This window comes from Vigna umbellata, chromosome 1, assembly GCF_029865625.1.
Source record: "Vigna umbellata cultivar VRB3 chromosome 1, Vumbellata_1.0, whole genome shotgun sequence".
Lineage (NCBI taxonomy): Eukaryota > Viridiplantae > Streptophyta > Magnoliopsida > Fabales > Fabaceae > Vigna > Vigna umbellata.
This window is the reverse complement of record NC_142165.1, coordinates 59,727,118-59,753,689: the sequence shown is the minus strand read 5'-3', so window position 1 is coordinate 59,753,689 and position 26,572 is coordinate 59,727,118. Positions and strand designations below refer to the sequence as shown.

General features: G+C 35.2%; 1 protein-coding gene, 1 long non-coding RNA gene and 1 pseudogene across 3 annotated transcripts; all 3 read right to left on the bottom strand.

Moving 5' to 3' along the window:
• Positions 1-4,099: 4,099 nt before the first annotated feature.
• On the bottom strand, positions 4,100-4,642 carry LOC148205929 (uncharacterized). The gene has a single exon (XM_088105684.1). It carries the CDS (start codon positions 4,640-4,642, stop codon positions 4,100-4,102), a length of 543 nt encoding a protein of 180 aa, XP_087961810.1.
• Positions 4,643-5,778: 1,136 nt separating this feature from the next.
• LOC148205928 (uncharacterized) lies at positions 5,779-6,627 on the bottom strand (annotated as a pseudogene).
• A 6,241-nt stretch (positions 6,628-12,868) lies between these two features.
• LOC148205927 (uncharacterized) lies at positions 12,869-17,762 on the bottom strand. Of its 2 annotated transcripts, XR_015783390.1 has the most exons (6): positions 17,502-17,762; positions 17,278-17,379; positions 16,045-16,095; positions 15,638-15,734; positions 13,663-13,723; positions 12,869-13,579 (listed from the first exon to the last, which is right to left on the bottom strand). It is a non-coding gene; the product is annotated as an uncharacterized LOC148205927 (long non-coding RNA). The 2 variants fall into 2 exon arrangements; XR_015783391.1 differs by lacking the exon at positions 13,663-13,723 and having other exon boundaries at positions 12,897-13,579; positions 17,502-17,761.
• Positions 17,763-26,572: the final 8,810 nt, after the last annotated feature.

Here is a 26,572-nt window from a genome sequence, read left to right as displayed (position 1 = left end):
TCTTAAAGATAATGACAATCATGGCATCTCTCATATGAAACAACACATTTTTCACTTTAGACCAAAGGTCTTGGAAAACTCATATATTTCTTGGGTATTGAGGTGGCATAATCCAATGATGGTACTGTTATAAATCTTAAAGGAAGTATGCATTGCATATTTTGGAGGAAATTGAGTTGATGAATTCAAAATTTGTTGACACACCCATGGATCCTAATACTAAACTCCTATCAAATCAAGGGGAGCCTATGTCAGATCCTAAGCAATATAGAAAATTAGTTGGAAAATTGAATTATCTTACTGTTACTTGTCCTGACATTTCCTTTGTAGTCAATGTAGTAAGCCAATTTCTTAATTCTCCATGTGAAGATCATTGAAATGTTGTCATTTGTATATTAAAATACATTAAAGGATCTCCTAGAAAGGGATTGTTATATGGTTCTAATAACTATACAAGATTTGTTTGTTATTTAGATGTTGATTGGGAAGAATCTTCTAATAGATTAATATCATCAAACACATTTTCCAATTCATTAATAAAATAAAGTTCTTGGATCTTATTTGAATGGTTCAATCTTTGACGCTAGAGTTGATTTCTAGATTTAGGACTAACCTTCAGGGAGTTCAATGTGACCCTTTTTATCTAGGAAGTCAAATTGAATTACTGGTGTCAAAAATTGAAGCCATTTAAAGTAAGATTCAATTCTAGTTTTATCTCAAAAACCCATTTTATAGATTTTAAATTTAGTTCTAATTTTTTCATTTCCAATCATGATTCCTGTAGTAAATTTTCATTTTCTAGTTTCTTTTATATTGCAATCTAGTTTTCTTGTCATTTTATAGACTTCCTTTGTGACTTTGTGCAAGTACTAACTCAAAAACCCATTTTCTGGTTTGCTGTCAAACTTAGTTCAAGTTGCTTGGTTCATAATTTTCAGATTTTTTTTCTTTTTCTTGATTTGATTTCTGGATCCATAATCAATATCAAAAGAGTGCAATGTCACCATATAATCCAGTGATTTCCGGTGAATTGATTGGTACAAAATGCTGAAAATTATTGATCAATAATCTAGAGCTTGGTTTTGCCTTTAAAACCTAATTTTGTTCTGTTTTGCAACTTAATTAATGATTTTTTTTATTTCCATACATATTTCATGTTATTCCCGCTGGTCCTAATATTTTTCCATGATTCTTGACATGTTCCAACCCTTAGATTTTAGTTTATAATTCAAATTTCTCATTTTCTTAAAATTTGGTAATGTGGTTCTTTTTCTTGCTTGTTGTTCTTAGTTATCTTTCACTTTTGATTTTTGTGACTATGTAATTAAAGTGCATTTCTATGCATTCTAGCAAGTTTTTCTAGTGTATTGAATCATGTTTAAGCCATCAATTATCCTATTCAATGCATTTTACAAATTCTGACCCATTGTGTAGATTTTAGGTTTTTTAGTCTAGCTTGAATTAGGAATTTTATTCTGCATTAATTCTTTTGGTAAATTCTTTGTTTTAGATTCTCATTAACATCACATTAAAAGTGTTTAAATAATAGGAACATTCATTCATGCATTGCAACACATTCAAACCCATGATTGAAAAAATAAGCATGAGCGCTTTTCTTGGCTGAAAATTCTATTTTAAATAGTGATTTTGTGAATGTGTGCTTGTTGGATAATTCTTAACATTTACATTGCATATTTTAGTGTATTGAAAATTTTTCAAGACATTTACAATGAATGAAATACACAACTACCAAGCAACTCTTGTTTTGAAGTTTAACAAACGAACTTGAACGAAATAGCGTTTATAGCTTAAACCATCTAGAGGTTATGTTTGACAAAAATGTTGAACAATATAAGCAAATCATCTATATTGAGCTTGGATAATATTTTAAACAATGCATGGACAATGTGTAACGTAAGTGCGTTTAACATCTCAACTGTTTAAGACAAAGCTTTTATTAAACGTTATATCTTGTAAACACTTTGTTACTCAAAAGAATAGACTTTTACGCTAAATGCTTAGTATAAAAAACATGCATAAACGCTCTATAACGCTTATAACATTAAATGAATGTACAATTTGTACTTCTTTGTTTATGGTGCTTTGTTTATCTTTATCTATGCAGATCATGACAATTCAAGCTTTATTCAAAAGTTCTGTACAAGATCAAAAAGACGTTAAAAGATATGAAGACATTCTTGGAATGTTTCCTTAATGCCTTTAGATATAAGGAAGTCGTACACGCCACCTTTGGAAAAAGCATTGTTGCTTTGATGCTACCTAACAGCTAACTTCGTACCTAAAGGCTACCTTCCTTCCTCAAAGTCAACTCTCTCTGAGTAACAGATCTTTCTCGAAAAAGGCTATATAAAAAGGACTGGATGAAGAGAAGAAACCAATAATTTTTCTTTGTATATTACACTGTTATTCTCTTTCTTTAAGCATACATTGTCCAACTTTTCTTTGTTTAAGAAAAAGTTTTACATGTCTTCAAATTTCATTGTATTGAAAACATACTCTTTATGAGAGCTTTGATCTATACTTGTTTTCCTAAAACATTTTCACTAGTGTTAAACCAGGAGGGGATAAACTTGTATATCCAAATTGGATAGTTATGAACTAGGAGTGGTAAAACTCGTTGTAATCTTTGAAAGATTAGTGAAACTCGTTAAGAGTACTTAAGGGAGAACTAGATGTAACTTAGTTAAAGTGAACTAGTATAAAAACAAAATTGTCTAATTTACTTTCCTCTATATACATTTTCCTAAACATTGTTCAAAAACTTAAAGTGTTTAATACATATTTGCAAAAAGTTTTTGAAAACTCTATTCAAGCCCCCATTCTAGAGTTTTTCCCGCCTCAGGGTTTACTTCTTGAGAGGAGTTGAGGAAAGATCCAATGGAAAATTAAGGATATGTTGTAAACCGTCCTCCTCTATTCAAGGGAGAAAAGTTTGACTATTAGAAACAAAGAATTATAGCATTCTTTAAATCTTGCCACATCATCAACATGTGGGATATGGTTAAGAATGATAACGTCATACTCCTTGATAAAGAGGGGGAGCCCTTGACCAGAAGTAGATGGTCTAACGAGCAAGCACAAAGATATTATTAAACTCGCTTCTAGTCGCATCAAAGCCAACAAAACCTAAGTTTTCCCACTAATGTAGTAAAAGGGAAAACCTCGGATCAATCCTTGGACTTGGTACTTGTTAAGTTTAGAATTGTAGAATTAAGTCCTAATTATTATTTACTAAGACAAGGTGGGAAAAAACTAACTAGTAATGCATGTATCTAACTAAAACTAATGAATGAATGAAAAGAAATTAAAAAATAATGCATGAAACTTATCCTAAGATGATACACTAATGCAAATCATAGAATATAAGCCAATGAACATTATAATAGAGCCTAAAATCTGAACCCTATTTGCTCAATAAGTAACAGCAAGAAATACCAATTGGATATTCACCAAAACGAATGACAAACATAGAATTGAATGTAATATCAGGAACTAAAATTATAACTGCAAATGGAAAAATAAAAGAAGATAAGGGAATCTGACATCAATAAAAGAAAATAGAATTAAATTCTAATCCTAATCACATATCAGAAAAGATTGAGATAAAAGAGGAAGTAAAGGTCAGATACAGATTGATTATTGAATTAAACTTGAATCCTTAAAGCAATCCATGATCTCAAGAAGACATCTTGAAAAGTTAGGCCATCTTTAGGGTCCTATAATATCTAACCTAGACACTAATGATCGGCAGAGTTTTCTTTACGTCTCAAGTCAAATTCAATTACACAAAAATGAACCTACCAATAATATGACACATCTAAAATACATAAACAGATTTCATATACTGAAAGAATCAAAACTTAATTCCTAAAATATACAATCTTAAGTAAAGAAATCATCTACCTATACCAATCTTAATCATCAAGACAGATCAACACAAAATAGACTTTAAAAGAAATGGGCAATGATGTTTACTATTGCTAATGGACAACACAACAAACATTCAAGATTCATATTAACACTACTCCAAAATTGAAATCATAAATGGAAATGTAAAGGAAATAAAGTAAAAACAGATTTACTCCAAGAACGAAAACAAAACACTAAAGTAGAAAGACTGTGCTATCCTTCTATAAGTTTGAAATACCCCTGAGTGTCCCCCTATGCTTGTCACATGAAATTCCACTAATAAGTTGGGGATCCAAATAGATTTAGCTGAAAGCACCAACCTCCCTTTATAGTGAAGCCTATTGTTCTCCAAAGTATATGATGCGTGGCAATTCGGGTCCCTCTTGATCTCATCAACTATTTTCTTTAGTGACTCATCCTCTTCTACTTCCTTCAATACTTCTTGGAAATCATGCCAATACGGTCTAGAGATAGCCTGCAATTCTAGTTCCTCAATACCTCTTTCCCCTTTTCTAGATAGGGCGTCAACAACCTTATTCGAGCTCCCTATTTTGTATACAATGTCAAAGTCGTAACCCATGAGCTTGGCTATCCAGTTCTGCTGACTGTGAGTCGTGATTCTCTGTTTCAACAGGTACTTCAGGCTACGTTGATTTGTATTCACCACAAACCTCCGTCCAAGTAGATATGGCCTCCAATGTTGAATGGCCATTACTAAGGCCATGAGCTCTTTTTCATATATAGATTTACTTAATGATCCCTATGATAGAGCTTTGCTGAAAAATGAAATGGGTTTCTTATTCTGCATTAGCACAACCCCCACACCAACCCTAGATGCGTCACATTCCACGTGAAATTCCTAATTGAAATCAGGGAGAGTCAAGACTGGTGTAGTGGTAATGGTTGTCTTGAGTGCTGCCATGGCCGTTCTAGCTGTTTCCAATCACACAAACTTCCCCTTTTTAAGCAATTATGTTAAAGGCTTGACCATCTTCCCATATCCCTGCACAAACCGCCGATAATACCCTGTTAGGCCCAAAAAACCTCTCAAGGCCTTCAAATTTTTCGATTCTTCCCACTCCAACAACTCCTTGATTTTATCCTTGTCCATCTCAACACCCCTTTCAAATATCAGGTGGCCCAGATATTCGATTTGCTGCTTTCCAAACTCACATTTGCTCTGGTTAGCTACCCATCTTTGCTGCTCCAATAACTGTAACACCGTTCCCAGCTGTTCTAAATGATCCTTCCATGTAGGACTGTACACTAGGATGTCATCAAAGAAGACAAGTACACATTTCCTGAGGAAGGGCTGCATCAAGTTATTCATTGTGTTTTGGAAGGTGGCCGGCACGTTAGTGAGTCCAAAGGGCATCACCAGAAATTCAAAGTGGCCTTGGTGTGTGCGGAACGCCGTCTTGGGGATATCTTCTTCTCCCATCTTTATTTGATGATATCCAGCCTTCAAGTCTATCTTGGAGAAGTATTTGACGCTGTGTAGTCCGTTTAGCAGCTCTTCTATCACGGGAATGGGGTATTTATCTGGGACAGTAGCCTTGTTCAGGGCTCTGTAGACAACACAAAAGTGCCAGCTGCCGTTCTTCTTCTTCACCAATATCACCGGACTGGAGTAGGGGCTCTTGCTTGGCCTGATGATCCCGACTTTCAACATATCTGCCACTTGTTTTTCTATTTCCTCCTTCATAAGATGGGGGTATCTATAGGGCCGAACGTTGACGGGGGCGGGCTTTCTCTCTCCTGAAACATCCCATAGTGCGCCTGTAACATTGTCTTTAATGCAGCTTGCTGTTCCCCTGTCAAATCCCTAGTCCACTCATCGCACCCCTCCTACTCCACTAGGCCCAGATCCCACACTAGTACCCATGACTCAGCATCCACTAATTTCAACAAGGCCTTGGGTTCCATCAACTGTCTAGAAAGCACTGGATCACCCTCTACTGTCACCTTCTTACCCTTCAACATATATTCCATGGACATCTCCCCTAGTTGATCATAACCTTTCCAAGTTTCGCTAGCCATGCCACCCCTAAGATTACATCTACTCCACCCAATTCAAACACGTACAATTCCTCCTCCACGATGGCTTCCCCCAAATTTATTCGAATTTTCTTGCAACGTCCACGAGATATCCTCTTGTGACCATCCCCAAGGCTCACCGTGTATAGGTTTGTGTCAGTTACTGCTAACTTCAATTCCTCCACCACCCTCCGACTAATATAGTTATGGCTGGCCCCACTGTCTATGAGGACCACCACTCTTCTTTCTCCAATTCGCCCTGTTAATTTCATGGTTCTAGGTGGTGTCAACCCCTCTGCTGAGAAAGCAGATAGTTCCATGGGCTTTGCATCCTGGTTCACGCCTTCTATCCATTCGTCCTCCTCGTCTTCCGCCAAGAGTAGCACCCGCAAGCTCTTCTCCGAAACAACGGTGACCTGGTGCAAAAGGACCCTCGCACCGAAAACATCAACCTTCTTCTTGTCTTTTAATAAATTCTAGATAAGGTAAATTTCTTACCATTCTCCCCCGATTGTCGCCTCCTTCGACGGTTCCACCTCTCACAATATTCGCCGTCATCGGACCTTCTCTTCGGTTCGACCCACTCGCCTCCATTCCTCTTGAACGGTTCGCTGGCTGTCGCTCCACCTCTCCTCGAACGATGGTTGTCGAGGCTCGCATACCCACTGGGTTCACCTTTAAGCCGTTCCAACCTCCTCCCCGCACTCAGGATATTGGGTCTTCCACGTCCCTCACGATCCTCACTACAACCTCCAATTCTTGAGGATCTTGGATGCGGACTTGCCCCTTAATTTCTTCCCGTAGCCTAGCCAGGAAAAACCCAGACTCGCACTACCTTCCATGCTTATGTAGGTGAGCTCTACCTTGTCTTCCCCCGCCACTTTCTGTTGATCCAACTGTGTGGTTCTTGCCCTTCAAACCCCGGTAGGTATACTCTTTTTCTCCAATTCTGTTGTATCCCCCCATTATCACGTCTCTCGTGATTATCGTTCACCAAACTATTACCCCCCTTCAGAGTTCCCATCATGATTATTAGTTCCCCCACCCATTAGCCTCATCAATTGCTGCATGTTGTGTCGTATCGCAGCGGTCTCCGCCTTGATCCCTTCCACCGTGATCTCAAGATTCTCCAATCGTCCCTCTGTTTGGCTCCCCATCACTAACTCATGCCCCTCTTGATCCTGCAGGTCGAACCAAATGATAGGTTCCTAATCAGAAACCAAGGAAAACACACTCCACGCACTCAAAACACACCGCCAAGAATGCTGTATAACCTCTTTGTATTTACAGTCAATCAAGAATACAAGTACAAAGAGCTTATCCTCCCGCTTCAGGACAAACAAGTTCCTGACAATTTGTTATTATCCCAAAACCAATCCCCTCTACAATTAAACCCAAACCTATTTATACAAGTCCCTCCCCGCCTTTCCTAACTGCCAAGGCAGTTAGGCTAACTAATGTCTCTTCCTTCTCTCATAAACCAATAACCTCATGTAGTCTTTTTTTATTCAATAAAAGATATAGATGCCTCTGCTTCAACAAGCTAATGATTGAATCCATGACCACAAACCTCACCAGACACACATTTTGCCCTACCAACTAACTTTCTCTTTCTCCTAATTTCATCCTCTACTACTCAGTCACCACTCTTCCTGTTCCACTATTCCCTTTAGAATAATAATATTCCCAACCATTTTCTCATCCCCACTTATAATCAAAAGGTTGAATGAGTAGTGAAAGGAATATGGGTGTTGGAAATTATTAGTTTTATCTGTTGCATTAAGGTTGACCATTATGTGTCCCACTACTGTTACCTCCATTATGATAATAGACAAAGTTGGACAATCTTCCTCTCTGGGATCCTATATTGCTATACAACCCTAACATCTTTAAATGCCAATGCCAATAGGAAGAAGAATTAGCATGTCAATAATTTGGTATATATTTCATTAATATTGTAAATTGATGGATTTACAGGATTGACAACACAAAAAGGAGTAAGACCTTAACCAAACTAGATGAACCTGTTCACGCACAAGGTAGAGAAGACCCTAACCAAAACACTGCCATTTCCATCATCAATTGCAAGGTTGCAGCAGCTGTTGATTTCATCATTTTGAAATTTGAGTTCACAAATTACTTGGGTCATCCCTGGAAGAAGCAACGGGGACTGTTTTTCTTAATTCTTTGATGGAGGATCTGATAGACCCTGTAGGGTGTTCGCAATTGGATGACACGTTTGCATTGAAAACTTTGTATTATGGAGAGTACAACAACACAGGTCCAGGTGTTAATACAAGTCGTAAAGTTACGTGGTCTAGTTATAGGTTTATCACCAACTCCACTACGCAACCTACTTCGTCGTTGCAAATTTCATTTAAGGCAAACAATGGTTGAACTCTTATGGCATTCCATTCTTTTCTGCCTTTACTACGTCCATGCTCTTAGGCATGGTCTTATGCGATAAGGTATATCACTCATAATTCATGATCAACCTATAATATAGACAACCCTAACTACCAAATATATAACGTTGTTAACTCCACATCCCATTTGTAAACATGATTCATGAAGAATGAAAGTACACAAAAACATATACTACTTCATAAACACCAATCAAAAATAGAATACCTCACTTAATTAGGGCTCGACAACTGAAAAATGGCCGCACCTACTAATCAGTGAGGTCTCGCCTGCCTAGAGCTTCAAGGCATCTCACCAGTGACGAGAGAGAGCAAATGTGCCAATTCAAAAACTGATAGACATGCAATGGCGGTGAACGATGACAACATGGATGGAGAATGACGATGAGATACATTGAAAAGGGTTGCTTCGTACAGTGAGGGAAGGAGACATGAACGACGACAAGAACGTCGAGAAAAGGGGGAACTGACATGGACGACGATGACACAAACGAAGATGATGGCGACCACTTAGACAGGGTTGCTTCGCACAATGCACTAACATGAGACTCATGGGAGGAACTTTCGCTCCAGGGTTGTTTTCTTTAGGGTTCTTTCGCTTAGAAGAAGGAAAACTAACCTCCAAATTTTTTTATCGAATTTACCCAGGCACTTACAAACGACTTTTATCCATTGGTAATGATGCATATAGTTTACCTACAAATATTTTACACATATACTTTATCAATGCAAATACCGATAGATATTTTTGTCGGTAATTTACATAGCTTAATCCATTGATAAATCTATCGGTAATAGAATACTACCCACATTAAAGAATATGTCAATAAATTCATTATTTCTTGTAGTGATCTCATCCTTCACCTAATACTCATAAGTATCAATTATGAGTCGAGAATCTGTTAGGAAAATCACCTTGGTTGCTCCCATTTCTCTTGCTAATGAGACTGGTTATCAAGGCTTCATACTAAGCCTATTTATTGAAATTTTTATAACTAAAATGCATGGGCTTCATACTATTCCAGGACCAATGCCCTTAGGGTTGGATTAGTCGTCCCCATATAAGGTCCACCATGCTTCTTTTAACAAGCTGTTTGTTTGAAGCTCACTAGTGAAATTTTTCAAGCATTGTACTTTTATTTATCCTCTTTGCTCATACGGGATATGGAAATCTGATAACTCAATGGCCCAAGATGATATTCGACCTGCTATGTTTGGTTTTTGCAAAATTTTTTGGATGAGGTAATCGGTCTTAATTACCCTCATGGCTTTGGAAATAAGGTCTTAGCCTTCTCATTGCCCTTAACAAGATAAAGGCACTTTCTATACCAAGGTGTCAAAGAAACCTATGGGATAACAGGTAGGCAGATAAACCATTCCAGGGTGATCCCTTTCAGGGTGGTTGGGAAGGCCTTGCACATAGCGACATCATCGATAGTGTACAGACTAACGTGAGTGAAAATACGTGACGTGCTCGTCTGAATCGATGTTGCCATCATATCGATCTAGTGTAATAGCCTTCCACTACTTAAGGAGTGGAGTATCCATGATAACATCCACAAAGGGGTGTTGACGACTTCCTTTTTGGTTTCATTGTCAGTGCAAACACAATATACAGTTTTGTGCACTGAATTATTGTTATCAAGGATTTCCTTCTCCTTTGATTTGTCGATTACTCCCTCAACCTCTATCTTCCTCTCTAGCTTGCCATTCTTTTGCTTCAGGGCATCTATCTTTTCAACACTTCTCTTCTTAAATTCCATCAAATCTTGTTCCATTTTCATTTGGGAGTCTAGATTTGCGACTATGTCAGCCAAGGAAGGTTCGGGTCCTACTTCCTTTGATCTAATCATTTTGCTCCTAGTAGACACCACATAACACTCATCTTCATAAAATATTCATTGGCCCCACAGTGGATGCTACAATGTTCCTGTTTGTAAGACCAACTACACTGTGCAATGATCTTCACCATTCATTATCCCTCAATCCTCTAATCTTGAATCTTTCACAAGTAGATAACCACTTAGATATAGTCCTCTCACTAATACAAAAACACCATATAACGTCACACGTTCAACGTCCAATCATAGAACAACCAATGTTAAAAATGACCGGTGACATTGTTGTAAATAAATTCAATAGTTAGACGTCATTTACAGGTTTCGTTCGATGTCTAGAACAAAATAACGTCTAACCATAAACATGTTCGACGTATAAACCAATTTAAATACATACTAAACGATCATTTGCTTCCCAACAATTTCACTTTAAATAGAGAGTTTCAGATCCTTTGAATACCCTACACCACCATTCACTAAACTTTTGCTTCCCTACACAAAGCTTTCTTAATCAAATTCATTTTGATAAGTTTTTGTCTTTAGGTTTCTATTAACTCCTTCAATTTCAAAAAAGCCAGACATTTATTTGTATTTGTTTCAACGTCATTATGAAATATTTTTTTGAAGCTTGAAGGTATGATAGAAACCTAGAGCAAAAAGTTAATAGATATGGATTTCAAAATCTTTCTCCATTTTACATAACATGTGGTTCTTTTGCTAGTTTGTTTTCATGTTTTGAATATGTTTTGCTATAATGTATTTCTTTTGGTTTTGTTTTCATTTTTGTGTCTGTGTTTTGTAAAATTGGATTTCTTTTGAAATCCTCTAAGGAATTTCACGACGGGTTAAGTGATACTCTGACGTCATATTGCATATGAAACAATTCTTTGGTAACCATAGCAATATTAAGGCTTCCAACTCCCCTCACCTAAGACTAGTTTGACGTCGAATCCCCATGAAATTCGACATCAAACCCTTCATTGGTGACAATTACCCCTTCTTCTGATCATATTTGATGTCGAAGCCTCTTAATATTCAACATTATATTGTATCTCGAAGCCTATTAAAATTTCATCACATTTCTGTCTCCCAAAAAACATTTAGCTGACTTGAATTTCAAAATGCACCTACATATAGATGAGTAGATGAATGTGCACTTTGCAATTCAAGTTAAAAAATTGAAATTTAAAGAACTGGAATCTAAGGAAAGAAAAATTACAAGAAAACTTAAAAATGGATCATAATATGTTCAATAAGGAAACTGTTCTAAAGGAAAGTAACTTATATCTGTGCTATTTTTAAACGAGTCAGAGACGTCAAACTCCTGTCCAACTCAACGTCAACCCAATAGTTAAATAATTCATGGTAACCATAGTAATTATTGCTCCTAATTGTCCATAGCCACTGAACATAATTGACGTCGAAGTCCTGTCGAATTCGACGTACAAACATTCGTGGGTAACTGCACAATTATTATGGCTTTGAATGATTTACCTAACCATTTGGACATCGAATCCCCATGGAATTCGACATCAAACTCGTCGTTACAAATTCGGAGGCTTCCAACTGCATTATTACTTGACTAGTTTGACGTTGAAGCCCCTTGAAATTCGATGTTAATAAATTCATTGGTAGCAACACTGTAAGTAATGCTTTTGATTTCCTATTTTTAGGTAGAATTTCACAATTAAGTTCTTTCATTTGAAGATACCAAGCATAGATGTAGACTTCATCAAAAGATGAGGTACTTGTTGACCTTATGGTATCGTTTAGTCAAGTAAACACTTCTTTAACTTTTGTCTCTTTTTAGACCGATGACGTTTAGCTTGTGTAGGCTTCTTTATATTTTTATGTCTTTTAATGTATTTTGTCAGATAGATTATCTTGACCTATTTTGTTTTTTTGAGAAGCCAAATATCTGTTCTACGTATTGTAAGCATTAAGCTTTTATCTCAATCTCTCTTGGACGCTTTAGGCAAAACATCGTTTAGCCATGCGTTTGGGTGTTTTAGGCTAGATTTTTTTTTTATTTCCTAGGACCTAAGTGTTTTCCTATGTTTAAGGATTCTAGTTCTACGTTGTGTTTGTTTAGAATTTAGGCTCTAAGCCTTGTGTTCTTATCCTAGGTTATTCACTACAAGAAAAAAGTGTATTACATACAGCAAAAATCCGTATATAAGACCCAAAATCCGTATATATTTTGTGTTTATATACGGATTACATACGGACAAAAATCCGTATATAATACCATCGTAGCTAAGTTTACATACGGATTTATCCGTATATAACTTATATACGGAAATTATATACGGATTTTTCCGTATATAAGTTATATACGGAAATATCCGTATATAAATTATATACGGAAATTATATACGGATTTATCCGTATATAAATTATATACGGAAAAATCCGTATATAATTTCCGTATATAAGTTATATACGGATATTTCCGTATATAACTTATATACGGATAAATCCGTATATAACTTATATACGGAAATTATATACGGATTTTTCCGTATATAATGGTTTATAACGAGAGCTAAATAAATTCTCTGTATATAGCAGTTCTCCATGCACAATATACAAGCAGACCTGGACATTGTAGTGAACATTCAACATTGTTACAAGCAAACCTGGACATTATACATTGCACATTGACATATAAATTTAATAAGGTTTTCAGATACACTTAATCCACAAAGAAAACATTGTATATGAATACATAAATATTGTATAATGTAAATATAACTGCAACATTTGGAGTTCATAAACAGATTGTAGTTGTGGTTCTAAATAAGTTCAACAGTAATGGAAATAAGTTCTATAAAATTCCTAATAATGCATGTAATCATCATTTCCATCTTCTGGTTGTTCATGTGGTGGTTGCTGGTGTGGTGGTTGCTGTTCTGGAGGTTGCTGTTCTGGTTTGACTATATTGGGTACGTCATTTTGAACTTGAGGATTTTGAAGGTTTAAAAATTGTTGTGCAGCCGCGGCTGCTGAAGGCGGAAGGAACGGCAGGAGGACGCCAATAAAGCCTTCAAACTTTTGAAGCTGCTGACCATATTGTTGTAACTGCGATTTCAGGTTAAGAATTTCTTCTGAATTTTGAGGTTGAGCAGTAGAAGATGCCTGTGTCTGTTGGATGTAACTATCAACACAGTAATCTTGGGAAGTGACATTTCCAATGCCGTATACGCGTCCCTTGTATTTTCCACCAGCAGCCTCTAACCAACATCTGTTTCTCAATCTTTCCTCCTCCGCAGGGTCTAGAGGAGAAGATGTTGAGACACCAACAGATGCAGTCTCAGATCTAATTTGAGAAAATTTTGCAACAAATTGTTCCTGTTAAATGAATAAATATTATCATTACACATGAGGTTTAAAAAACGAAAATTTATAATGTGATAGAGTTAGTACAAACTCACATAAACATCACAGAACACACAGAATTACAGAAATTGATATCTGGGTGTTGTAGCTAGAAATCTGTACAAGAGAAAAAACCAGTAAAGCTATCTCAAAAATCACAGAGAAAAGAAGAAGGGAAGGTGCAATGGAGAGAGACAGAAAGAGAGAGGAAGGTCTGAGTATGTGACTTCTTGTTGTATTGTACATAATTTGAATAATCTGTTGACGGCCAATCTTCCTACTTTGCAATTAACGGCATGCTTAACAAATTGGAAAGGTGTTTTGGATAATATCAAAAGCAAAAAAGCACATAATGTAGGAGTACTTTAGCAATTAGAGGGGTACATTTAGTAGTTATCTTCAAGATTTTAACTCACCTTCTTTTAGTTTTACACCAAACAAAACCCAAGCAAATAAGAAAAGGTGAGCTACATTCACAAGTCACATAATAATGAAAATCATTATAAAACAATTAAATAAATGTTAGGAATAGAGAGCCAAAATATAATTTAGATTTTTTTTTTCAAACACAATTTATATATTTTAATAGGCTGAATGGGTGGGATCGACTCATTTTTGTTGTCTTAATTTTGAGACCCTGGTTTTAATTTAGTATAGTTATAATTTCAATGATATTTTAAAATCACGAACTAGACACATGTAAATAAATATCCTCAAAAGAAAAAAAAAATTAATTGAAAATCCCAAAAATAGAGCTATTACAAGAGTTAGGAAAACGACATGCTACTTTGTTTTCTCTAAACAAAGAGATGTCACTTTTATGAAAGAGAAAAAAACCAAAAAAATATACCAAATGTTACCTTTAAAGTTGAATTAGAAGCGTATGACATTTTCTCATCTTGTGAGCTAAGCTCATTTTCCTAACACCCACTATACTCTTTTAATTTTCTCTCAACATACATTTCTATGAAATAGTGGCCTAACTTTTAATATTGATTCACATACTTTTAATTAGGAAAAAAAGGAAGAAAAAGTGAGAAGAATAAAATCTAATAATTTGTTTTTATCAATGCTTGCATTCATGGATAAATTTCATTCTCCTCCACACTTTTTTTCGATTATCTTTTTGTTTTCCACGTAAAGGTATAAAGTAAAAAAATACAATATGAAATGTTGCATTATCCGTTTTTATTGTCCATTTATGATAGAAAACACGTAAAGTTATATTTACCCAGACACTTGGCTGTATTATAGCACTTCTTCCTACCAAAATGAAATCATTTTCAAAATATGTTTAATATGTAAAAGGTTATTTTTATGTTAAAATAATTAAATATGAAAATTCTGTACTTACTGTTTGTACTGTTATTATTATGTTTCATTCCTGAGAATAGTGAGGATGGGAATAAGTATTCTCACTATTGGTAAAAGTTAGGGAAATATATTCTGGGATATCTTTATTACCAGCAAAACCCACCATCATGAAAATGATCTGGTATCTTTTATATTGCCCTAGATATGAAAGTCATTGTCCACAATAACTACTTATTCCCACTGAATTCTTCTAGTTTTCCTTTTATTTTTCAATTTTTAACAAAACTAATTTTAACTTTTATCTTAAATGTTAATGGGAACGTCATTCTTGGGTATAATATTACAGAGGATATGATTCCTAAGAGTACAAAATCATATCAGGAAACAAAACTAGCCCCAGATTTTCAGAACTATTAATATAGTTCTATATTAAATGACCCCAATCAGATACAGATTGCCAAAAGAAGAATAGCAACTATCCAATAGAACCCCAGAACAAAACAGAATATGAGCTCTATATTTTACAATTATCATTATAGGCTGGGCATATGACGCTGAAAAATGAAATAGACTATACAAAAGAAATATTGCAACAAATTAGGGAGCATAAGATGAGAATTGTCAATGCAAAAATAAAAGATGAAAGACCACACTTTGAGTTGGAAATTGAAAAGAAATTTGCAGATGAGTGACTGAATAGCTGCAGAATGAACTTACTGTTTGACCTCTTTATATGCCTGCATAATTTACTGCCACAACTGCACTGGAACACCTTGATAGGATGATCATGATCATCAAAGTCAATGCCATAATCCTGCAGTAACACAATAGGCTTTACAGTGAAAATTTGATTCCAGGATTAATATTAAATGGTTTTGCATTAAGTGAACTCCAGAAAATGAGAAGACAAGTCAGTACAAGTTACAACCATTCTCAATGGACTTTCAACTACCCAATTAATTTAATAGCCATAAACAACTACCAAATAATTTCTGCAATGAATAAATCAAATTATCTTGACTTTGATAGTCATTGCCACCATCATGCTTCCTAGTTAAAAAGGGAAATTAATATGCATTACAAAGAATTGAAGATGTTTATATTACACTAACAAGCTTGCTCACCCATGTTAACTCCTCAAGTGCTGCTATTGTTCTGGAAGTAAAAAAAGCAAACTGCACATTTTAACACAAAATCATCAGTAAGAAAAATATTCAATAGTCCACCAAGGCAAAAAGAAGCTACTAAAAGATTTAATAACTTCTCACATGGTAGTAATAATGACCAGGATCCTCAACTTCAACTGGGATCTCAACCAAGTTTGCATCAAAACATCTGGAAACTCAAATTCTGTCTCCCATGTTCCTTAAAACAAAAACTCAAATTCTGTCTTTTTGCATGGTTTCAGTGACTCATCATATAAAGTATCTTAGTTCATTTGATTTTGTCTGCATGATCTCTTTAGCTCAAACTGCCTTCTGTTCTCCTATGTACCTTAACATAAACAGTACTATTATGTCTCCTATAGTGTCTTGACTCAAGCTTGGCAGCAGTTTTTAACACAAACTGGCATTTTCTATCTCGAGAATCAAGACATGTCAAAATTTAAAATTTGCACATTACCCCATTAATTGTGCATGATTTTGCCAATATATTATTTGAGAGTTCTGTGTAAGTTTATCTGGCTTCATGGATCAATTATTTCAGATCACTTACAGCGTTCCATATGCCTTAGTTTCCACACATATTCAGTCATTGGGGCTTGGCCAAGGTGAGCAGGGTTGATAGCTTATTCTTTCTTGTGAGTATATTATTGTATTTTATGGCTACTTATATTAACTTTAGTATTTCCAGGATTGTCAATGGGGTCCTAAATCTTGCAATAGTGTTCCCACAAGTATTACTTTTCGAATTATCCCCTATTTCTTGTTTCTTTTGTTGGATGGGGTGAGGTGGGAGGTTGAGATTTCTAACAAAAAAAAAAATCAAACGAGACAATCAACAAAGAGAAATTAAGAAATGTGGTTGAATTATTATAGAGTATTATTATAAAAGTCAGTGAACCTCTATTGCAGAACACATGGTTATAAAGACAGAGGAGCACTACATTACATTACGTTATTCATTTGAACAAACTACAGCTGTCAGCTGTTTACTTTGTGTTTAGCCTTTGGATGTAAAACATGATTGTGCATTGAATTTCCATCACTGAGTGATCGCATTAAATAATCAGAGTGGCACAAGGGATTGCTTGCTAAGTGAGTCGAGTTTGAATCCATAATAGAGCAGTAGTAGCAGAAGCAAGAATCACATTTATAAAAGCTAATTTCCATTACAAGAGAGGAAATTAAAAACACCTTTTTGTGGTTCCTTCGGCCTTCGCAGCACCAAGTTCTACGTCTCAGCTTATACCGCAACACAGCAGCCTCAATCGATGCCTCGTCAAAATCCAACTACGTCTTCCCAGACGAACCAAAAATGGGGCAATGAAAATCAAATCAACACAGATTAGGTTTCAATTTTAAAGATTTCTAACCATTACAGATTACCATAAACATGAACGAAAAGAAGAATCACTTACCAGATTTAGGGCTCCAGAGAAGAATGATTTACAGCTGCAGAGAAGAGACGATCCAGAGGGGACGTGACTGAAGGTTTCAGACGAAGGCTCGACACGAGAGCTGACTAAAGGTTGGAGAGGAGAGGTGAATGAATGGTTGATGAAGGATTGATGAAGAGGAGAGTTCGAGAGAGAGAACAAGAGTTCTAGAGTTCGAGAACAGAGTTAGGGTTCGAGAAAGAGGGGAAAACGCTTCTTCAGAGTGTGATATGCAGCTCAGCATCCAATTATTCAGAAAAAAAAAATTTTAAAAAAATAATTTCCCACATCCGTATATAATATCCGCAGTTAATAACTTCGTTCTAACTACATACGGATACTACGGATTATATACGGATATATCCCTGGATAATTTTCCCGCCACCACGCGCAAACTTTATATACGGAATTTATATACGGATTTTTCCGTATATAAATATCCGTATATAATATCCGTATATAAAGCTTTTTCTGGTATCCGTACATAAATTCCGTACATAATGCCTCATTTATATACGGATATGAATCCGTATATAATTATCCGTATGTAATTTCATTATTTCTTGTAGTGATTTTCTGATTATTACTCTATTTTAATGTTATTTGATTAAACTTCAAAACATGAGAGCGTTTGGTCGTATAGACGATTTTGTCTTTAACAATTTTGCATGTCCAATTTTTGAAGAAAATGCTAGTTATCTTCAATTGAAGCATGGGCAGAAAACTATGTATACAAGACACCGAAGATTCCTTCCTTGAAATCACGCTTACCGTAGATTGAAAAAAAACGTTTAATGGAAGTCCTTAAGATGATGTTGTGTGTAGATCTCGCAATGGGGAAGAAGTATACAAGTAGGTGAAGAACATTGATGTTGTGTTCGGAAAACATAAAAAGAAGACCATTGAGAAAAACATTTGAGAAAGACAATAAATATTCTTTAATCTTTCATATTGGTGTAAACTTGATGTGCGACATTGCATAGACGTGATGCATGCTGAAAAAAATGTATGTGATACTGTTGTGGGGACTTTACTAAACCTAAAAGAAAAGACAAAAGATAGAGTGAAAGCACGACAAGACTTGACTGATATTGGAATCTATTCTGAGTTACATCCGCAATCCATTAGAATATGCACCTATCTTTCTTCAGCTTCTCACAATCTTTCAAAAAAAGAAAAGAAATTTTTTTGTTAGTGTTTACATAGTGTGAAGGTTCCACAAGGTTATTCATCAAATATAAGTAACTTTGTTTCTATGCAAGATTTAAAGTTAGTTGGTTTAAAGTCTCATGATTGTCATGTCTTAATGCAACCGTTTTTACTAGTAGCTATTTGAGCCATATTACCTGCTTTTATTAGAGGTATTCTCACACGTTTGAGTTTGTTTTAATGCCATTTGCAAGAATGTTGTTGATCGTCAACAATTAGACGATTTGCAAAATGAGGCCGTTAGACTATTATGTCAATTGTAAATGTATTTCTCACCCTCATTTTTTGATATCATGGTTTATTTGATTGTCCATCTAGTGAGAGAAATTCAAATATGTGGACATGTTTTCTTGAGGTGGATGTACCCGGTTGAGATATACATGAAGATCTTAAAGGGATATGTTAAAAATCAATTAAGATTGAAAGCTTCCATTATAGAGCGCTATATTGAAGAGGAAGCCATTGAATTCTACTGAAGTTATATGCCAAGTTGTGAACCAATAGGACTTCCAAAGAATAGGTGTGAAGGCAAATGTGAAGGAAAGAGAGTTTGAGAAGTGAAGATTGAAAGTGTTAGTAGAAAAGAAGTTAGTCAAGCTCATTTGTACATCTTAAACAACTCAAAGGATGTTATTCCTTAAATTTCACAACACATTGATGAAATAAAGTCTACACACCCATGTATGAGTGAAAAGTGGACACTCCATGAACATAACAAATTGTTCTTAACTTGGTTTAAGAAAAAGGTTTATGCGACTCCAAATATTTATGAAAATCTATTGAGACTAGCTCGTGGACCTAACACCGATGTGATAACTTTCGGTGGCTATTACATAAACAATTATTTTTTCTATTCAAAGAAGGAACATGATAAAAACAAAGTTCAAGATAGCGGAGTTACCCTACAAGCTGAGGTTGTGCACTTTGCTAGTTCCAAAGATAAGAATCCAATTACAACATCCATGAATTATTATGGAATAATACAAGAAATTTGGGAAGTTGATAATGTCAGTTTTAGAGTTCTAGTTTTCAAGTGTAAATGGTTGATAACAATTCTGGTGTGATGACAAATGACCTTGGGTTCACTTTGGTGGATGTTAACAAAACTATTGATAGGGGGAGCATTGTGATAGTTGAACCAACCCCTATTATGTTGGATTTTTATTATGACAACACATTGATAATAAAAACACATGAATGTTGTCATGACACAATATGAAAGAGTTTCTATATATGTTATGTTAATACATATGATGAGTTGGAATTGCATATAATGAGTATTGAATGCATATGTTGAACATACTAGTGATTCTGCATACTATTGTGTTTGGGAAGTGATTATATTTGTGTATGCACAATGTATGTTTCTGTGATATGAAAACCACATGCACAAAAGCATATATGTATGACAAAATCGATTACAGTGTTGTTGTAATCAATTAAGGTCATCAGACAATTTATGTTTTGAACTATGGCAAAACAACTAGTTTTGAATTGATTACGTTAGTTGGTGAATCGATTAAAACTCGTGTGTTTGCATATATCTTTTTCAAATGTGCTATGACGAGTTTTTAGAAAGGAAAGTTTTCAAAATTCTTCTAAGTGTTAAAGCCTAATCGATTACATGTTCTGTGTATTCAATTAAGTCTGTTATGTTTGAAAATTGATTGAATGCTACTCATAACTACTATAACGGTCATATTTTTAAATGTGTTTGACTAACATTTAATGAGAATCGATTACATTAATTGTGTATTCAATTAAGAGCTAAGTTTGTTGTAATTCTGTTACATCTGTTTAATGTAACCGATTACATAAGTTTAGTAATCGATTGCTTTGCGTCAGGACTGATATAAACTATATATTGATGCGTTGTTTGTAGCTCTGTAACAACATTGATCATACTTACATTTTCATATCTGATTGAATTCATTTGAGAGATTTTACAAATTACTCAAAAGCTCCAAGAATCAAGAACGAGAAGAGTTGGAACATCATTGATTGATCGCTTTAGCACATCTGAAGGTGTATCTTGATTGATCAGGAAAAAAGACTTGCAATCTTGGATTTGTTGTTTCTCTGTACATGAGCGTTAGGATGAAGAGTGGTGTACTCTTGACTTTGAGATGGGATATCTCAAAGGGTTTGTTGCAACATGACGGGTTGTTCTGTGTTGGCAGGTGTTGTTGTTTCTATATTTGATTTAGAGTTTGTGAGGTGTTTACATTTGAGAGTTTCTCTGTAAAGCCTTAGCTGTAATACTCTGATCATTATAGTGAATTACTCTCCGATCTAACGTTGATTGGGAGGGTGACTGGATGTAGGCATTGAGGTCGAACCAGTATAAAAATTGTGTTTGTTTTTCTCTCCTTTATCTCTTTACATTTTCATTGTCATTGCATATACATGTACTGTTTCATTGCACATAGTTATTGTTGCACAAGAAAGATTTCAAGAACCTTATAGTTTGAGAAAAAGATTTAAACAGTGCAAGTTTTTATAAAACACCCACCCTCCCTCTTAATGTTGTGAAACAAAGTCCATCAATTCTAACAAAAACGAGTTAGACAGATGAACCATTTATTATGGCTAGTCAAGCAAGACAAATATTTTGTCATTGATCTAGTGAATCATAAGTGGTTAATGATATTGGAAAGCAAAACTATGCACACAATGATGATGAAGACTCTCTATATATACTTGAGATAAGCTCCTTATCATCAAGAACCGTTGAAAATAAGGTTGATGATGTACCCGATAATATACATGCAATTCGATGTGATCACAACGAATGCATATGGGAGAAATATGTGTCTTTTTATTATTGGAGTAACTTATATACAATTTATTTATTTTGTATATTCTAACTTTAATTTACTAACACTATGTAAAAAGGTATGACGAGCTCTAGATCAGGTCGGACGGGAGGATGTGGTAGATCTGTGACTCGGTTGCCTGAAGTCACATCCCGTCGGTTACCATGGAGAAGTTGACGGTGGAGATTGATCTCCGATTGGGTACTCCTAGTGGGCCACATGCAGAAAAGTTTAGGAGCTACTTAGGCATGTTGGCAAAAACACATGTCTCAATTGTCATGCCCTCTTGGGATGATGTTGCGAAGGTTGAGAAAAATCTACTGTGACATGATATTCTGGTATGCTTAAGATGTTTTACTTTAATCATTAACATTATTTTTGTTTAAGATGTTATAACAATATTTTTGTTTTCAATAGTAAATTTTTGAAATTCCTAATTAGGTTAAGGAAAAAGATATAACACGTCTATACGCCCTTGGTCCTAGACAGGACAATACTCCTTGTGCAAAATATAAAATAACTGAGGAGGAGTTGGTGCCGTTTAAAGCATATAGACTTTCTGATGATTGGTAGGTATGTTTTTTAATATTTTGTTATAGTCATAGAAGACATTAATTTGTGATTTATGCTTAATAATTTTTCTTTTTTCATAGAAAAAAAGGATAGTCGTCCAATAGAGGCAGAAGCTTAATGATGCACCACATGTACTGTCACATGGTGGTTATGCATTATTAGAGAAAAGGATGAAAAAAACTCATGTTGAGACTTAAGGTCTTGACTCACCTGACTTTATCACCTCCACTATCTAGGTATGAATTGTGGAAAGTTGCACGAATTAAGTCCGATGGTCAAATGACATCTCAGACGACTCATGTTATATCCTAGAGAACTGTATGTAGACACTTTTAATCCACGATCATAGTCCATATCAATTTTATGTAACAAAATTTTTTATGTATCTAAGTTCATTATGATATGTAGGATAAGTTGGTTGAGCAACAGATTCAGGGCACATTTGTGGGCCAAGGTAGGCAAGACCTTCTAGCAGCAGCTACAGGTCGACTAGACTACCCAGGTCGTGTGCGTGCTATTGGAGGATCTATTAGATTGAGGGACTACTTTGGCCCTAAACCAAAAAGCAAATAGGCCCCGAGCCAAGAAGCATTGAGTAACCTAAAACAAGAGATGCAACTCGAGATGGAGGAGCGCATGAGAGTTGTCATGGAACGCTTCCAACAACAAGAAGAAGGATATCAAAAGCTTCTTCAAGAAAAACTTCAAATGATGATCCAACAAAAAAAGGATGACATCCTTACAAATGATCCTATCACACCTTGTGTGAGCACCAAAGGCTCATACTCTACTACATATCCTACTAATTACACTTGTTAGTATGAACTTTTGGTTGATGAGGATCCTCCACACGTATCGTGGGACGACATATTGCAAGATGCCAGACCCTTCATGGTGTTCCTTCATTGCCCAGTCACGCGTGGGTCACGATTGATGAAGTCAGAGACCCTCACGCTCGAGTGCCTATGCCAACATCTGAAATCCAATTTGTGGGTAGGTTTTAGGCCCATTTATAGCTTGGCCTAAGGCTATGATCATGCATATTTTGGCCCACCAGGGGTATTATATTGTTATTTTTAGTATTTTTATCTTCAATTTATAAATAAATGATTCCTAACTTTTATAAATGTGTCTTGCAGTTCTACAATCTTGACAAACAACCAATGACTAAAGGTGTGAGTCATGAAGATCATGAGGAAGCAGAAGATGATGATGATCCTCTATCCATATTGATGAAAAAAAGGCTTAATACCCTATCTTGTCCCCAGTTTCGCTCGAAAATGTCAAATTAGTCCATCCTTTAAAAAATGCGTCAATTACGTCCTCACTTAATAAAATTTGCTAAATTCGTACAAACGGCGTTAATTGATATATATATATATATATATATATATATATATATATATATATATATATATATATATATATATATATATTGCTAACGCGCGTACGCTTGTTTTTCAGTTGGTACATTTTAGCAATGTGTACCGGGTTTTAGTAGACAAAAATACCCTTATATATCATGGATTCTAAGTTTTAAGGTTAAGGGGTATTTGAATAATTTCATTCTCAAAACTAAAAAAAAAAAAACCCCTAAACCCTTACTTACCTCCCTCATTCCTCTCAACCCTTTCTCTTTCATCTCTTTCACTCTAACATTTTTTCCGTCACCGTAGTGTAGCCCCAAGTGAAAAACTCAGAAACATTCGCCGTTAAACAATTTGCCTTTGTAAAGAGTTAAGTTATTGACATATTCGTCTTCAGGCAAAGGTTCATTCAAAATCTCTTCAATTTCATCATCTTCACTAACCTCTCTAATTTCATCATCTGCAGATGTTGAATCATCATCTGTAAAAAAAACCCTCTAGGCCAATTACCAATTCTTTCATATGTCATTATGCTTGTGAAAATTAGATAAGGCAAAAATTATAAAATGAAAACTTATTATAAAATCATTTATTTAAGAAATTGTTTAACCGCGAGTGTTTCTAATTTTTCCAGGCCAATTACCAATTTCTTTGGATGTCATTATGCTTGTGAAAATTAGATAAAATTAGATAAGACAAAAATTATAAAATGAAAACTCATTATAAAATCACTTTTTGTAAGAAATTGTTTAACAGCGAGTGTTTCTAATTTTTTCCAAGCCAATTACTAATTCTTTCATATGTCATTATGCTTGTGAAAATTAGATAAGACAAAAATTATAAAATGAAAAATCATTATAAAATCATTTTTTGTAAGAAATTGTTTAACAACGAGTGTTTCTGATTTTTTTTTCAGTTGGTCCTACGAGAGAGAAAATGTTGGAATGAGATAGATGAAAGAGAAAGGGTTGAGAGGAATGAGAGAGGTGAGTAAGGGTTTCGGGGTTTTTTTTTTTAGTTTTGAGAATGAAAATTATTAAAATACCCTTAACCTTAAAACTTAGAATCCATGATATATAAGGGTATTTTTGTCTACTAAAACCCGGTACACATTGCTAAAATGTACCAACTGAAAAACAGGCGTACGCGTGTTAGCAAACTCCTATATATATACTTAACTTTATTGTTATAGGTACATGGACACCTTCATAGTGGACCAAGGTCGAGCAACCATGTATGACTTTCTTGAACCTCAGACCATTAAGCATCTGAAAACACATTAAAAGACAAGCAATCATATATATGCAAACATGGATGGCTAAGTTTAAAAGAGAGTTGTATATTGCGCCATACATTGATAGGTATGTGTTACTCAATATTTTCCACTTTTATCTTAGGGGTCATTGGCAAATGATAGTGATCATACCAAGAAAAGCACAAGTTGTATGGTTTTGTTTCCTGCATAAGAAGATGAAATCTGACTTGAAATCCTTGTTACAAATGTAAGTATTACATTCTTTCATTTCAATTCATTATGATATTAATATATTAACTTATGTTTCTAATGTTTCAAATTTGTTAGGCCCATAGGACAACAAATTGAAATACCCTATCCTAAGGTTGGAATTTATTGATCTTTAACTTATTAATTTTCATAGTTAAATTTAAACCATCATATATGACTATTTTCTTTCCCATGTTTAGTGCAACAAGTAGACAAATTCCTAGGCATGCGGGTACTACATCATGTCATGGATGAAGACCATCATCCGAACAGGAATCAGAGAAGATTAAATTAAGATAATAATTTACATTTAAAATCTTACAAATCTGAATCAACTTTACATGTTATAATGAAAATAATAGTAAATTTTTCTTGATTTTGCAGCGGTTCAACAATTCATCTTATATGACAGATGCCACAATAAGGAAGCTAAGACAGGAATGGGCAGGATATCCTAATAAAAAATTTAATTAGGCTAGAATAGTTTACTTTACTTTAAGTTCTTTTTGTTTTCATATTGATAGTTTTAGCTTTAGTTTTTAGTTTTGATATGGTTTCAACTGTGAATAGATGAATTATGCATATATATGCATTGGAAAAACTAATTTTCTGATTTTCAAGTGTGCTAAAATTAGGAAAAATGAATCAATTTAAAAAAAAACACTGAATATAACGTCGGCCTATACACTGAGCGACGTCGATATAGGTATATTAATGCCGGTCAGTGCATTAAACGACGTCAAATCTCTTCTAGTGCACACCTAAAGTAAAGTACCGCTGAGCAAGTTTCTTTGTGGCACAACGAGGTTGACGTCGGCCTTTGGGTATATTCGACATCAATTCCACATCTGTCCCCCTGTAATGGATGCCAAATCCTTCTTCACATTCAACATAAGTAATGGCTATTGGTCACAGATTAGACGCACTAGTAAAAAAACTAGATTTAAAATCGATTAATAGGCCTCGGTTTTAGTGAAACCGAAACCTATTAAAACACGGTGGCAGAATTGTAAATAAAGTGAATTTTTATGACTCGGTTCACAACGAACCGATGCCTAACAATTTGAATTCTGCTCTACTACCTCGGTCAATTGGAGACCCGAAGCAATAGGTGTTGTCACTTCTGAGCATCTGACACATCCGGACATCTGTGCACATGATACGGCATCGGTTAACAAAAATCTAGAGTATAAAGTTGCTCTACTGCCTCGGTCAGCTTGGGACCCGAGGCGATAGGTGTTGTCCGTGATTTTTATGGCTCCGCTTTTGTATTAACCGAGGCATTAGATGTGCTTTATCTCCAGGTTAAACCATTTTTACGCTACTGTTGTTCCTCTTTCTTCTCTCTGCGTAAAACTGGCCTTTCTTCTCCAGCCACCGCGACTGCTGCACTGCTGGACCGCGCCTCCACCATGCCAGCTACCACCGCCTCCATTCCTCACCCCTCTCCTTTCTTCTTCTTCTCCTTGTTCTGCTTCTTCTTATTGTACTTTTTTTCACTATCTAGTTTCGTCTTTGCTGGAGGAAGGAAGGAATGAACAACACATGGGCCATGGATCCTCTAACTCCCCGCTTTCAAAAATG